Genomic DNA, 14,379 nt, shown 5'->3' with positions numbered 1-14,379 from the left:
GACGGATGTCGTCAGGATTCAGGTTAATAAACCACGACGGCATAAACGACAAGTTAAACTTGGAACGTGAGCTGTTCGCTATGAGTTCGTATAATGAGAACAGATCGATTCTTTCTCAATAGGAGCATATATTTAAAGGAAAACGGCAGATAATACCGGTATGTTAGTATTGGTACGTTTGCGCATAGAAAATGTGATATCCGGTTAATTTGTGAGACCGGAAACTAGTCATATCGCGCAGCTATTGTTTGACGCTTGATTTCATCCCGAATCGGAGACAAACTAGTACTGGTCTTAAAAAGACGACTGACTCAGAATGAAGTCCTCACACAACAATATCGATGACAGTGACCGAGCATATCGTTATTGAAGAATTAATCATCTACTTGGAACAATTGCATACTGTAGGATGGAAAGACGTGAGATGCTAGTCTAACTGTAATAATAATAATAATGAAAATAGACAGCAACAAATTAAACAACGACGACGACATATTGAAGATGACGACGACGACGATGTTGACGACGACGACGACGACGACGACGACGATGATGATGATGATCATGATGATCATGATGATGATCATGATGATGATGCCAGAATGATTCATCTGTTGTCTTCTGAATTAGCCTGTTCTGGGCCAGGATGTACTGACTGTTTGCCCCTTCTACCTGTCTAAATGTCAGTCTTTGTAATGTGAATTCACTTTCTTCGAATTTTGTTCGATCACCCCTTGATGATGCAATGTTGTTCTTCAACACCTGGAAGGTTACAATTACAGTGTCGAGGCCATGCGTCCGAGTTCCACATCGTACTACCACTTGGGCTAATGCTGATCCTGTAGGGTTTCACTAGCGTGTATTGAGTAAGTGATCCATCCATATCATGTCCATAGCTATTTAGCCCTTCACGCCCAATGGGACCTGATTTGGTCAGTAATTGAGCCTGGTTTCAATACCGGCTTTGATGTTATATATTTTCTTTAACGCCACTTTAAACCACGAGTTAGTCAAAGCACAGCCTGTTCCTAAGCGGGGAACATCCAGTGCGGCATAAGCTTCAAAAGATGTGACATTGTGTTTTGTAGGGCTTCCATTTCCCCCAGATCCTTTGCCAAAGTCGGATTAGGAACATATGAATGATATGAATGTATGTATGTGTAATCTTGACTGATTGGTATTGATAAATTTAGAGGTGCCTGGAAAACACGTTGCACTAGTGGTAAGTGTGATGATAATGTATGACAACGTTCATGAGCATTTTTCTTTATGACTTTTGTATACGCGAATGGCGTTTTTAGTGCAAGAAACAAATTTGGCAGTTCAATATATAAAAGTTTAGATTTGTACTTATTATGGCTTTTCGGGACCCTAAAATATATTCGACACAATCAGAAATTCTACATATCTAGTTGTAGACAGGGTAAAAATAGTTCTAAATACAAGGATATCGAAATTGACCGTGAGGTGAGTTCCACACATTCGGGAATTCTAGCTCGATCTAGACAGGGTAAAAATAGTGACACATATAAGGCAACCGACAGGGACCGGGAGATGAGTTCGGCTTTACCCCAACCAATTCACCCCAACCGAGTTCGAGACATTGGGGTTCGACTGTATGAATAAATAGTGAAGAATCGTTTGAATTCAACCAAAAATGTCCACTGGTATACCAAATGTATTCTCTCGTTAGTAGGCCATACAGACATCATCTGAAGAATTGTCCATGTTAAACTATTTCATGAAGAAAACCTAAGTGAAATCTTGATGACACAAATAAGCCCTACCGGTACATTAGAGGATCAAAACATGGCAGGGTAGAACAAAACATGATCCGTATTTGTATCAGTACATCTGATTATGTTCAAAGAACCTACGAACGGATTGTTTATTTCTTCAGTTCCCTGTAGGCCAAAATGTCCTCTTCATACCTCGCTCTTACTTCGTGTTGTTACCAATCCAAACCCTCTTACATCCCACAGCACTAGATACAGATTAAACATTTCACGGCGCCGGGAGGTGATGTATTCAAGGTCTAATATACAGCCAATTAACTTAATCAGTACTTCGTAAACTCTCTGTGAGTGGATCAATGCTTCTCCCATTCTATTTGTTTTGTCTATCTAAACATCTAAATCCATTTCATGGTGTTTATACAGTACATATGCTCGGCATACTTAATCTTGATTGTTTAGAGTCCTGTTTACACAGTGTTTCTATAAAGTGGGCATGATTAAACGCATTTACTATTGCGAGTAATATGACCTTTTGTGGTTTGAATGGAATAATATGTTCCCGACGAAGATCGCCAAAGGTAATCACAAACGTCAGTTACATTAACAAAGATATTTATTGCAGAGAGGTTTGTTCATTCCAACAAAGGCATACTCGTGCACGTCTGTACGTGATCATTTTCCTAACACATTTGCGGCGATGAGATGTTTCTAGCTGTACAACATTCACTACAGTCATTGATCTTAGAACCTCAAACGACTACTTCAGTTATTCCCCTTAGACCAATATATGGAGAGTAATTAACTCAGCAAGAAACTGACATCACACACGTCGATCAATATGAATCATTGAAGAAGCAGTTTGCGCGTAGAGAGGCGGGAGAAGTGTAGCGTCAGAACCAGTCAGAGACATCTCCCATCTTCCATCTCTCTGATTGGTCGGTTTCTCCCTGTGATGGCTCCAGATCTGGGCAACGTGCAAAGACGAATTGTGTCCTCCGCAACAAGCCCATGAAAACTAGTTACTCCTTCGGAGTGCATAGTGATTGAGATATTAAACAGTGGCTTGACTACATCGACAGAACTGAAAATCACCAACTAGCCTCATGCTTTAAGCGTTTTAATTGTTCTTCTAACCAAGTTGCAAAGTTTATTCTGTGTTCGGACAGCTCGGATACCTTGTCTTTAAGGACTTAGATGTTATTCCCCTGTAACACTTGGGATTGTGTGACCATATTGTGACCGTTTCACTCACTGATGCATGGATTAAAGTCGAAGGGAATGTCTAACGGTTTGCTGATGTTTGGTCGATGAGACCTCCAGATACTCGAGCCGTTATTCATGACCTGGATCATTTTAAACTTTTGTAAGGGGTATATTCGAGACAGGATTGTTATCAACGCGAGGATGTAAATCCTCTCTGAGCTTGTACAGTTCACTTCCGGGACATTTTGGGACGATGACCCACAGAATGCTGCCAGTGCCCCACCTCGACATCACATAATGGCAATAGGTTTGAAACATGGCGTCTTTTTACATTTTCTTCTTCTTCTTTACACGGAAAACATTCGCGAGGTTTTCGGTTCAGGGACAAGCTCTCACAAACCTTACCAAGTCCCTTACGTTCTGTCCCCGACCAAACTATCCTCGCTCTACACGGACGCCATCGATAAGATCTACTTAAACAAGCCATCCGGAACACATGAAGCTCATCCACGTCACCATCGTATGTTTAGTAACAAGTTTCACAGCGGGAAAATTAAAGATTGGAATATCCAGAAGGAGTTAGCAGCTGACGATGTTTTGTATATTGGTGGTTTGTTTGAACTGAGCGGAGCCACCAACGCTGAGAACGGTCTTTCCGAACTGCGAGCAGCACAGCTTGCTGTGAAACACATAAATGAGTATGGTGTTGTCCCCGGATTCAATTTGGAGCTACTTTATAAAGATACACAGGTAAGAAGGTCAACATATTATGCTATTTAAATGTTGATGTCGGTGATGTGGTGTGTCGCTGTAATCTTTGTGTATCCTGCTTGAATGATGGAAAGACAATGACTTTTCTTTAGTACTCTTAAATTCCTTGAAACATCACTAAGTGTCTTTTCTGCTCTTGTTGTCCTCGAAAACCGCGAAATGTCAACATATTTTTTCCATAGAAATCCGTGACCTATCTATTCGACCTGCACATTCACAGAAAACCATGGCGTGTCCATCTATTCATTTTTAATGACACAGGAACTCATTCGTGCGTCCTGTCGTTTTTATCGATTCTCCTGAGTCCTCAGTCCACTGACCTCAATGTCGACTATGACTTTCCGTATCTCGAAGTTATGGTTATGATAGAATTAGACAAGTGTGTCCACTTTAAAAGCATGTTTATCGATAAATATCTCCTATCTTTTGTCTGCAACCTACATACTTATATATCCTTTATCTAAGATGTTTCTACCCGATGGCCATCTATGTTATAATAAACGCTACCGGTACCAATTATCTACCATACATACCCATCCCTAGTACATCACCTGTGTATGGGGCTTTCTCTCGTCATGTCGTCATTCGATTCCCCACATGAGTACAATTGGAAAACTCCATTTCTGGTGTCCACCATTGGGACATTGCTGGAATTTTTCCAACAACGGCGTTTATCTACTCACTTAACAGTGTATCACTCAGCACCGATCTATACTCGCACACTCACATCTACACATGTTTTGTCAGTTACAAACAACAAACAGACAACACTTGCGCTTCCTTCTTCTCACCCATGGGGTCAACCAGACGCAAGGCGCTCTGAAAGGTCTTGGCAAGTATCATTGGTGTGTTGGTCTCACTTTACGAAGACATATACGACATGAATATTCCACCTCCAGCTTATTTCAGCTACAAGATGATTGTCAGGTGCGTCTAACACATATTTTAGTAACCACTGTCCACCTCGGACAATTTGAGAGGAGAACAAACGTAGCCAAATCCATTTTCATTACCAACAGACGTGAGCGTATGATCTTTGGACGGGAGGCTATCCATCTTGTTTAGTATGAAAGGAAACTGCCATTGCCCTCTTTGTATAGCTATCAGTGCTAATGCCGCAAATACTAACTAAATGGCCAAGCTTTTTGTCAATTACATGCTGTCTTCCATCTATGGCACGTAAAGGTCAGTTTCTGTAAGGAACGCTTCTTCTCAAGTGGGAACACTGCAACCGAGGTCAGGTGTTCAAGAAGCCTCTGAAAGCAATACCTTGATGTTCCCAACGATTGTGATTGACAAGTATGTCTCGAGAACACTAAGTGTTCATGTTTACGCTACGTGATGGCCGTCATCAACGTAAATTATACGTCATGGAACGTTATACTTTGCTCAGAGATTTGCATTAGCGTCAGGTAACAGCAACGTCTACAGACTCTCTGGTGGTGCGTGTGTTTGGTTTATAACTAACAACGTCATCTCACACGCAGACTGGGTTCTGTCTAGCTCAGTGTCAGCAATTCCAATGATTGGGCCAGTTAATGACGTCAGTTGTGTGCTTCCGCTTTAGAATATTGTATGGTCATACGACGTTATGACACATTCTTTGAATAATGATGGGATTGTTACTGATGACGTTATTCACTTACCACTTCCATGAAAATGACGTCAAAGGAGTGGGTAAGTGAAACAGGTGCCAGGTGAAAGGAACCCGTGCCAACGGGAGAACGTTTTAACCATTAAAGAAACTGCAAGACTGACGAGGAAGTGATGGCTTTATTCGCTTCTTATTCTTTCACAGAAAATAGATATCACGCCCATATGACAAAATGTAAATACATAATCGAACACCTTTATCACTTTATCATTTTGTCATAAACACATGATCGGACATTCACTGCATTGATTTTATTTGTCGTCATCATTGAGGAAACACTACTTTGATATCATGTCTGGACTACCGAAGCAAAATCATTATCGCTCTAAGGAAATGATTTACATCAGTAAGTAAGTTTACATCATCACTTCCTCGTCAGTACATTGAAATCATCACGTCCTCATCAGTCGGTCATTGTAACATCATCACTTCTTCGTCAGTACGTTGACGTCATCACTACCTCATCAGTCGGTCATTTTAACTGCACCACTTCCTCGTCAGTACGTTACTATCATCACTACCTCATCAGTCGGTCATTTTAACTGCACCACTTCCTCGTCAGTACGTTGTTATCATCACTACCCAATCAGCCGGGGATTTTAACATCATCACTTCCTCGTCAGAACGTTGACATCACATCACGTCCTCACCAGTCGGCCATTTTAGAAGCATCACTTCCTCGTCAGACAGTCATTGTACCATCACTCTCTTCGTCAGTCGGTCATTTAATGTTTATCACGTCCTCATCAGCTATATAAATCATCACGGCAACGTTGTATCTATGGTGACATCATGCATGCATTTAAATCATCACTTTACGAGCAAGCAAAGTAGACAAAATACAAAAGACTGTGAAAAATCCTTTTTCCAGTAGCTTCTTCGTGGACACGTCAACCTCACCTGTGAAGCCACCCACAAGCCAGACACGAAACAAAAACTCTACTCCCAACAACATGTGAGACGCCCTCACATCTTCACTCTTTGTTGGCATAACGTCTGTCTTTGTCTTCCCTCCTCAGCGTCACGTCGCACACTGCTGTCCATACATTGATTTTCACGTATGCCTCTTTATATGTAAACACCAGCTGATAATAGATCTGTTGACTGCTGTATGTTACGGTGCTGGTACTATATTTAAACACTGATAGACGTCTTAACGATCTCTCCCTGAAGAGAGTTTCTTTCCGAGAGGATTATTTTGAGAGATAATGGTTAGAAAAAGGATTTCGAACTTTTATTCCCAAGTGGTCTTTGACGGCAGTACATTGTGGGCACGTGAACCTAAGCTTCGTTTGTACAAGGATACATAAGTAAATTGTGAAAATATACTTACAGAGCAAAACATATTTTCCTGCAGGTTCGTCTTTGCATGATGTTACAGCGATTTTTCAAAATTGCGCGCTTAAACCATTTGATGTATTTAGTCAGCGGAAGAACCTCACATGGGAAGGTTAGAAAACAAATACAGATTATTTTGAAAGGTAAACAACAGTATTTGGGGGAGTGGAAAGCATATACAGAGTTGTCCTTGCCCCAATGTTATCACTGAGGGCAGAACGCACACAGGAAAAGCATATACAGAGTTGTCCTTGCGCCAAAGTTATCACTGAGGGCAGAACGCACACAGGAAAGAAGACAGGGAGGGAGGGAGCAGTGAGTCATTGAGCATTACGTCGAAATCACGCCCACAGTCATCGTAAGGCCAACGTCACGTCAACGTCACGGAACCTTGTGATGTCGTGTATACGTGTTAACACTATCTGATCTACGCCGGTGAGCCGTTTTGCTCATGATACAGAGTTTCATAGCGGCTTTATAAAACGATTTGAATGGCCTAAATGCGAACATTCCTTGTCACTGCTCTTACTAAATAACGAAATAAAACGCCGTGTACTACTGACGAAATAACCCCCCTTCGGATTTCGGTATAGGCCTGGTGCCTAGGACATGGTTGGAATATGTTGCCGAACTCTAAGCAATATTCCAGCAAGGGGAAATGGCTTCAAACATTGTACCCATATGGTGAAACGAACCGGGTTTTGGGTGTGACTAGCGAACACTTTTATCAAATAGACAACTGCGCCCCATAGTCCCGAATTAATCTTCATGAATGCAATTATTGACATGAGAATGGACCTCCAATTGTTGTTATATCCACTTGGTGTCAACCCCTTATTATTTGATTCCTCCAGATTTAATAAAAACTAAGACCTCTTAACCTTTTAGCTAATATAGCCAGCCCCATCCCATCATTATCTATGATATAATGAAACAAATGCATCTGGCATAATAAATAAGCGAAATCGTCTAGAATACCAATCCCGTTGATAACCCCCTATGTTATCAGTTAATGTGTCATCAATGTACCCGTGCACTTCGCAGACTGTAGGTTCTTATGATCTGCTCACAGTTATATTACTTTTTACATTTATTTCCATTGTGGATCGGTTTGATATATTGTAAGATATTGTAACAAACTTGCAGATATAGTTTATCACGCTTTGCTTGAAAGGCATAAAACGCTTAACAAAGTGTAATCTCAATAGTGATGAGGGGTTTGTGTTAAGCGTTACTAAAATACATTCCGAAATCAAAATAAGTACGAAAATGAGAATTTAATAGAAATATGCAAATTGTCTTGACATTCCATTAAAAAAGAACAAATTTGTTCTAACACCTTGATCTTCCATTTCAATCAGGTGCCATGGTATTTGTATTTACCGTAGTTACAGAGGATAACGGCGGACGGCATTATAAATTCCCATGAAACACCCGGTGTCAATGGAGCTCGCAGTGGTTTTTCTGACCTAGCATTTTATGAGTTAATTCTTAACGTTTGATAAGATGCCGATGCATATTGAGTGCAGAATGTAACTGTCTCCACGTCATTGATGTTGGAGATTCTAGCATGTAATGCGTTTGAGGACACCATGGTCGTATTGTTGGATTAATGCTATTACCGTCACAATACTGTGGCAGGTTACACATTACTTCCGCCCTGCTGCCTTGAAATGGTTATTTTTTACTGTTGTTAATGCCGACATTCGTACATTTATTACGTCTGGAGGCGCAATCATTTGTCAGTGATCAGGTATTTAAAGTAGATTTATCGATCAAACTAAATTTAGATAATTCGCCTGAAACTTCTTTGTCACTTGAACATGTAGAGCACATTTCACGGACTCATGTGTTCTTGTTGTATTGCGGCAATATGGCGATCGTCTTGGCAGTTGTCAGACATATTATGAAAGCGTTGTGTTTTTATATTACCTTATTCTGTCTAGAATTAATGGAATTGTACGGTTTTGCGGGCTGTTAATATTTATTGATGCGAACAGTATTATGTTGTTTGATATCAAGGGCCAATGGGGTAGCCTTGTGGTTAATGCCTTCCCTCGTCACGCCAAAGACCCGGATTCGATTCTCCATCGGGTACAATGTGTGAAGCCCATTTCTGGTGTCCCCCGCCGTGATATTGTTGGAATATCGCTAAAAGTAGCGTACCCAGCTCACTCACTGTTTGATATTAAGGGAAACAAAGAAGTGATATGAGTGACATTGACAGGAATGATCAAAACTCGAATTCGAGACTAGCGGACCACTGGTCAAGCTAAGTACATTATTGCAATCACTGTTTCATTGAAATGTGTTCGAATCAACGATGTTTTGCTTATTTCACTATCAACCATTTCCTTAAAGTCGACATATATATCTTCATTATATGTCCAGAATTTCAATGGTTAATTGTCTCCTGGATTTCTGGTGGAAATAGATAATTGTATTGGAGATACCTTGATTATTTACCCAAGGTCAAATGCATATAGGTCAAGGTCATCACGAGATCGTAATTCTCATGGGAATACTGTCGTAAATGTCAATAAAGAGTTCCTTGCTCGACTCTGATATATTTTGCTGCGCAATATCCCACAGTAAGTGCATTGGTCGATCGATCGATCTCTTTAACCACCTATACAATATTTTAGGACACACCAAGCAAACACGCTGTAATGGGTGTCAAGGATACGTGGTTTAACAATTGCCAATATCACATACACGAATGCGGATAAGATCTGTTAGTGGGATCCAACGCTAGTGCTGTCTTTGTAACATAGACCTTAAATATGGTCTTGTTATTTGAGCATCACTTGACATTTGATCCACGTGTCCTAAGCAGAGAGCAAAGAGGACAAAAAGCATATTGGAGAGTATAGTGTTTGAAGACGGTATCTTTCAAATCTGAAGGCCACGAATAACTACAGCAGTAGTTCGTAGACTACACGTATTGAACTGACATTGTTTTGTAAGTGATTTGATCAACTAGCATACTTTGGATAGTAACTGCATCTCACTCGTACCTGGATGAGTCAGAGAGGGCATTAGATCTATGTACCTATTACTCACAACGTGTTAGGGTGTCAATGACTTTTCAGTCCATCGATAAATCACCCAGTGACCATAGGTCAAGCTGAACTATCTGAAGTTACATTAGGTGCCATTTATTGAAATACGTAACAAATTGTATAATGCATTTACTTTTCATTTTACATTTGTAATTCAGATTATGCTTTGCATTCGCCCTGAAAACACTGATATCACAACAAATAATAATATGAGGTACTTTCCTCCCAATACATCGAAAGATATCGCCGGAACCTAGGACATGCCATTGCGACATGCAGTCATGGAAAGCTAGCATGATGGTAGAAAATCTAATAGACCGAACTATAGGCCCACTCTTCTAGCTGTTGTGTGGTAATCCGGAGTATAGTGGTGTATTTATAACAATACTATTACAATAGTACTATTGATGTTTAAACATTCCCTCCGAAACGTCGTAGTATTCACAATAAAGAAGTTGACATCCATAATTTTTCTTTGCTTATTTATTATAACACTACTAGCATATTATAAACAATGAGGTAAAACAACGTACACTCTTCAAAATTGGATGGCACAAAATTTATGGTCGTTATCAAAATTAACGTTATTTAGCTGAAAGCAATCGCCCCAAACACGACACACTTAATGTCCAAAACCACTATGATACCCATATCAAATAATTCACAATCATCTAACGATTTCTTGCGGTTATCTCTTTTTTTGCCACCATCAAACACCATGCTGCTTACCTTTGCCCAACTGTTATGTTTTTCATTCGACATGTATGATTAGTGTCTAAACATAATCCGAGTCCTCGATTCATAATTCGTTTCAGCTGTCGGTAACAATTTAGTAGATCTTGGACAACAAGTACTCTGAAATCAATAAACGTCATGCTTCTGTTAACTGTTAATCTGATGATATTTGTAATCGTTGCTGTAATGGTGCAAATCGTAATTGTTATTTTTGACAAAAACTAGATCAATGAAGATGTGGAATATGTTTAACGCGGTGTTAGATGGCAGTCGGAACTGACGTCGAACCACTGATCAAGTGATTGAAGACTAGGCTATTGTGGCAAAAGACAAATATTTGTCCCCAGGCTCACACAGCGATCATAGCGCCGGAACCAATCATTGCTACTTTAGCTCGACGTAACAACTTTTCTGAATTGTTTAGGTTTATAATCAAGTTTGATCATGCAATATATGAACCATTGCCCGGGAGACTATCTAAGTCTGGCAAGTCCTTGGTCTGCCAAATGCAATTGGTGACAGTCTCGGTTCATAAACCATGGCAAAATAGGCTGATCTGCAAAGAATTTTAACGTTTTCTGGATCGGCTCATCCAGAATTACTCATTCCTTAGTAATTTGTTTTAATTGTTTGGTGTATTTATATGTTGACATTGTTGGAGGTTACTGTTCATTGTGCCCAGAGTTGACGCGCACCTTTGTTTTTCATCCGTGCGAAGAGCAGGGAGAAATAGCGATAGGTGATTATAGTTCGACGTTTCTCATTACAGACATTATAGCGTCATATCACGGATGGGGCAACAAGAATGGATGCTATTCATTTCTCCGGCAGAGGAATACAAATTAGGTCTTAGAACGAATAATTGTAATCATGCAAATTTGAATCGACCAATGCAGCCTGTAAGGATTGAATTATTGACCAGATATACATGTAAATGATTTAATGTGAAACAGAGTGTATTTTATAAGTTGTTTACTGGTCACGAGGGGAACATGGGTTGCTGTAGCCTCGATGTTGGTGTATGTTCCCTGAACCCGACATGAACAACGTATTTATCTTACCGAACACCTGAATGTTAATTTTGAACTGTTTGAAGCATGGGTATTGGATCGTACACTTCAGCCAACCTGTATGAGTCAAACGATTCGAATGTTGCTCCCCGAAGGTATTGTCTTAGTAAAGTCGCCGCGGTGTAATTCCCCATCTAAATATTCACAGGGACTATATTTGAAAGTTTTGTCCAAATATATTTATTGGAATGCGAGGCAAATCTTTTCGTAGTCATGGCTAGATGTTGCAGAAGACACAAGAAAACCAGGTTTAGAGTTATCCCCCTTCCATCGAATTGCATTCGCAAAACTTCAGTAATTCCCGTGCATCATCCGTGATTCAGTGTAATTCGAGATAAAGAAGTACTACCACGAAGTACCGAATGAGTTACCATTGGCAGGGGTGAACATTGAAGTGTACCTCGCTTGTAAGTGGGGTACCTTGAATATGAGAGGAGAGCACTTAGGCAATCAGAAGACGAAATTTATGTGTGAGGTAAGATAAGGGCAAATATACGACGAACGTTATTTTGATAATGTCCTTGATAATGAAGCGTGTCCACCAACAGCAAACTTGTGAGGTCAACCTACGTAGTAAACGTTAAAGGTCCACCTTTGAGAATCGCTGTGAGGCAAACAACCTACGAACTTGTCAATTGAAAACAATAGCTGAAGATATACCAGCTCTTACTATATTGTTATAAGCACAAACAAAGCAACTCTAGACTAACTTACTGGCGCTGCTTCTTGGAAATACATATATTTGTCAGAGGCTCAGCGTTAGTCTATCGTGCACGGGTACTCGTCAATATGATGTTCATAGGTTTTGTGGTTCCAGGGAAGGTGGTTCACTGTTAACTAGCAGTATTGAGGTGATTTCAACGGCGTGACCATTAACCATTTGCAAGGAGACCCGGCCATTTTTCTATAGGCTTGGCAAGTGACGTCCTCTGCATGATAGATGGTCATTGAACCACAAGCAATATGACCCGCTTTGAAAGGCTTTAGACCAAAATACACTTAGAAGAGCGTGCGTCTTCAACATATTTAACACGAGGTCGTAACAATAGAATGTATAATACTATCACTGTGAACGAATGAAGTCAAGCGCTGCTGGGGATATCAGTTGACGGAACCTCATATTTCGCAGTATTCGTGCACGTGTGTTTAGCAATATTCAAGCAAAATTACGGGATGAAACACCGGAAATGCGGAATCGAACCCGGTGCTTCGGCGTGACGAGCAAAGGCTTTAACCTTTAAGCTGCCCCACCGCCCACCAGATGACTTGGTTGGTTTGCCGACGCTCTCAGCAATAATCCACCTGTATGGCGGCGATCGGTCGATAATAGAGTCTTGACCGGACAATCCAGTGATCAATACCATGAACATCGATCTATGCAGTTGAGATACGACGACGTGTGTCGACCATGTCAGCTAACCTGACCACTGATCCCGAGTCGCCTCTTATGGCAAGCATGGGCTGCTGAATACCAATTCTAACCGGATCTAGGCCACGACTAGATGAACATTTAGTTAATTTGTATCATCCTTAAAGCTGCAATGGTGGAGCGTTGTCGCACGCGTCAGATGAGGTCGACTCATCTCCTGTAGTGCTATCTACAGAGTGAATGCATCCATGCTTCCTAGCCAGTAATTAGATGCGTTATCAGAAGCAATGTCGTTACCAACGTCCCTATTACCCCCCACCTCAATACATCTTCCTGTCTCACACCCCTCACTTATGACCCCACCAAATGTCTTGTATCTTATGCCATGTCTCCCGACAAAATATCTGGAATCAATCTAAAAATCGTCAGCAGAAAAGATACCAGTCCCGTAACATCAGCTTTTGTTTCCATTGTGGACGTATTAGCTGCATAGAAACTCATTTGATTCCCTGGACAATGTATGATTATATACAATGGCTGTCCAGCCAAATATGCACCCATCCTTATCAGGAAATGATAACTAATTCTGTTTCAATACCAAGATGTGATTTATTTTCAATTCTCGCGAGATCTCATCTAAGTCTCGTGTCGTCGCGCGCCGATCCTAAGGCAATCGAGTGAAAAGATATCAGGGAAAAGTGTGATATCTCTATTATGGCAATAACTAACGGCTTTCTTTCCATCTCCCACTGCTCGCTCAGTTACACCGCGTCTGGGAGAGGGGAGGGGGGCAGATTTTATAACTTCACTTGAGTTGTATGGATTTAATCATAGTGTAGATTGAAATTAAAATTTCCCGGCGCTCTCAATATTTCTCTTGACTTTAGGGAAGTAGGATTGAATATTTGCACCGTATGTTTGTGCCATTGTCCTGAAGTATTATCCTGATGATGGAAGAAAAGCCACGGTTCATCCAATTCGCCGACACATGGACACAGGATATTCAGCAATTCCTCTGTGACACAAATTGAAGGGTTCAGATTCTTCATGACTATTATGTTTAGAATATATGCTTCTGCCTCGATCTATATTATTATCGTACCACAGCAATAAATTTAAGGGGCGGTGGGGTAGGCTTGTGGTTAAAGCGTTCGTTCGTGACGCCGGAGACCAGTGTTCGATTCCCCACATGGGTACAATGTGTGAAGCCCATTTCTTCTGTGTCCTTCGTTAAGATGCTGGGATATTGCTAAAGGAGGCGTAAAATCATACTCACTCAACTTGAAAGAACACACCGTATAGGTTCGAAGATAGCACTTACGAGTTTGAGCATTTGGTGACGTCATCTACCTGAACGGACCAGTTGTGTGACGACGTGAACACTGCACTGGTTTCCTTTGATCGGCTTACACATTTCTTTACAACCGATGCTAATTGCTGA

General features: G+C 40.8%; 1 protein-coding gene across 1 annotated transcript in view; it reads left to right on the top strand.

The window, feature by feature from the left end:
• The first annotated feature begins 2,713 nt into the window (after positions 1–2,713).
• The window catches only part of LOC137272821 (gamma-aminobutyric acid type B receptor subunit 2-like), a 117,453-nt gene continuing 105,787 nt past the window's right edge, over positions 2,714–14,379 (top strand). Inside the window, exon 1 of the mRNA XM_067805226.1 lies at positions 2,714–3,689. Coding sequence (XP_067661327.1) covers positions 3,237–3,689 — 453 coding nt within the window. The 5' untranslated portion in view covers positions 2,714–3,236. The remainder of the gene's footprint in view (positions 3,690–14,379) is intronic.

This window comes from Haliotis asinina, chromosome 2 (assembly GCF_037392515.1).
Source record: "Haliotis asinina isolate JCU_RB_2024 chromosome 2, JCU_Hal_asi_v2, whole genome shotgun sequence".
Classification (NCBI taxonomy): Eukaryota; Metazoa; Mollusca; class Gastropoda; order Lepetellida; family Haliotidae; genus Haliotis; species Haliotis asinina.
This window is presented reverse-complemented; position numbering and strand designations above follow the sequence as displayed.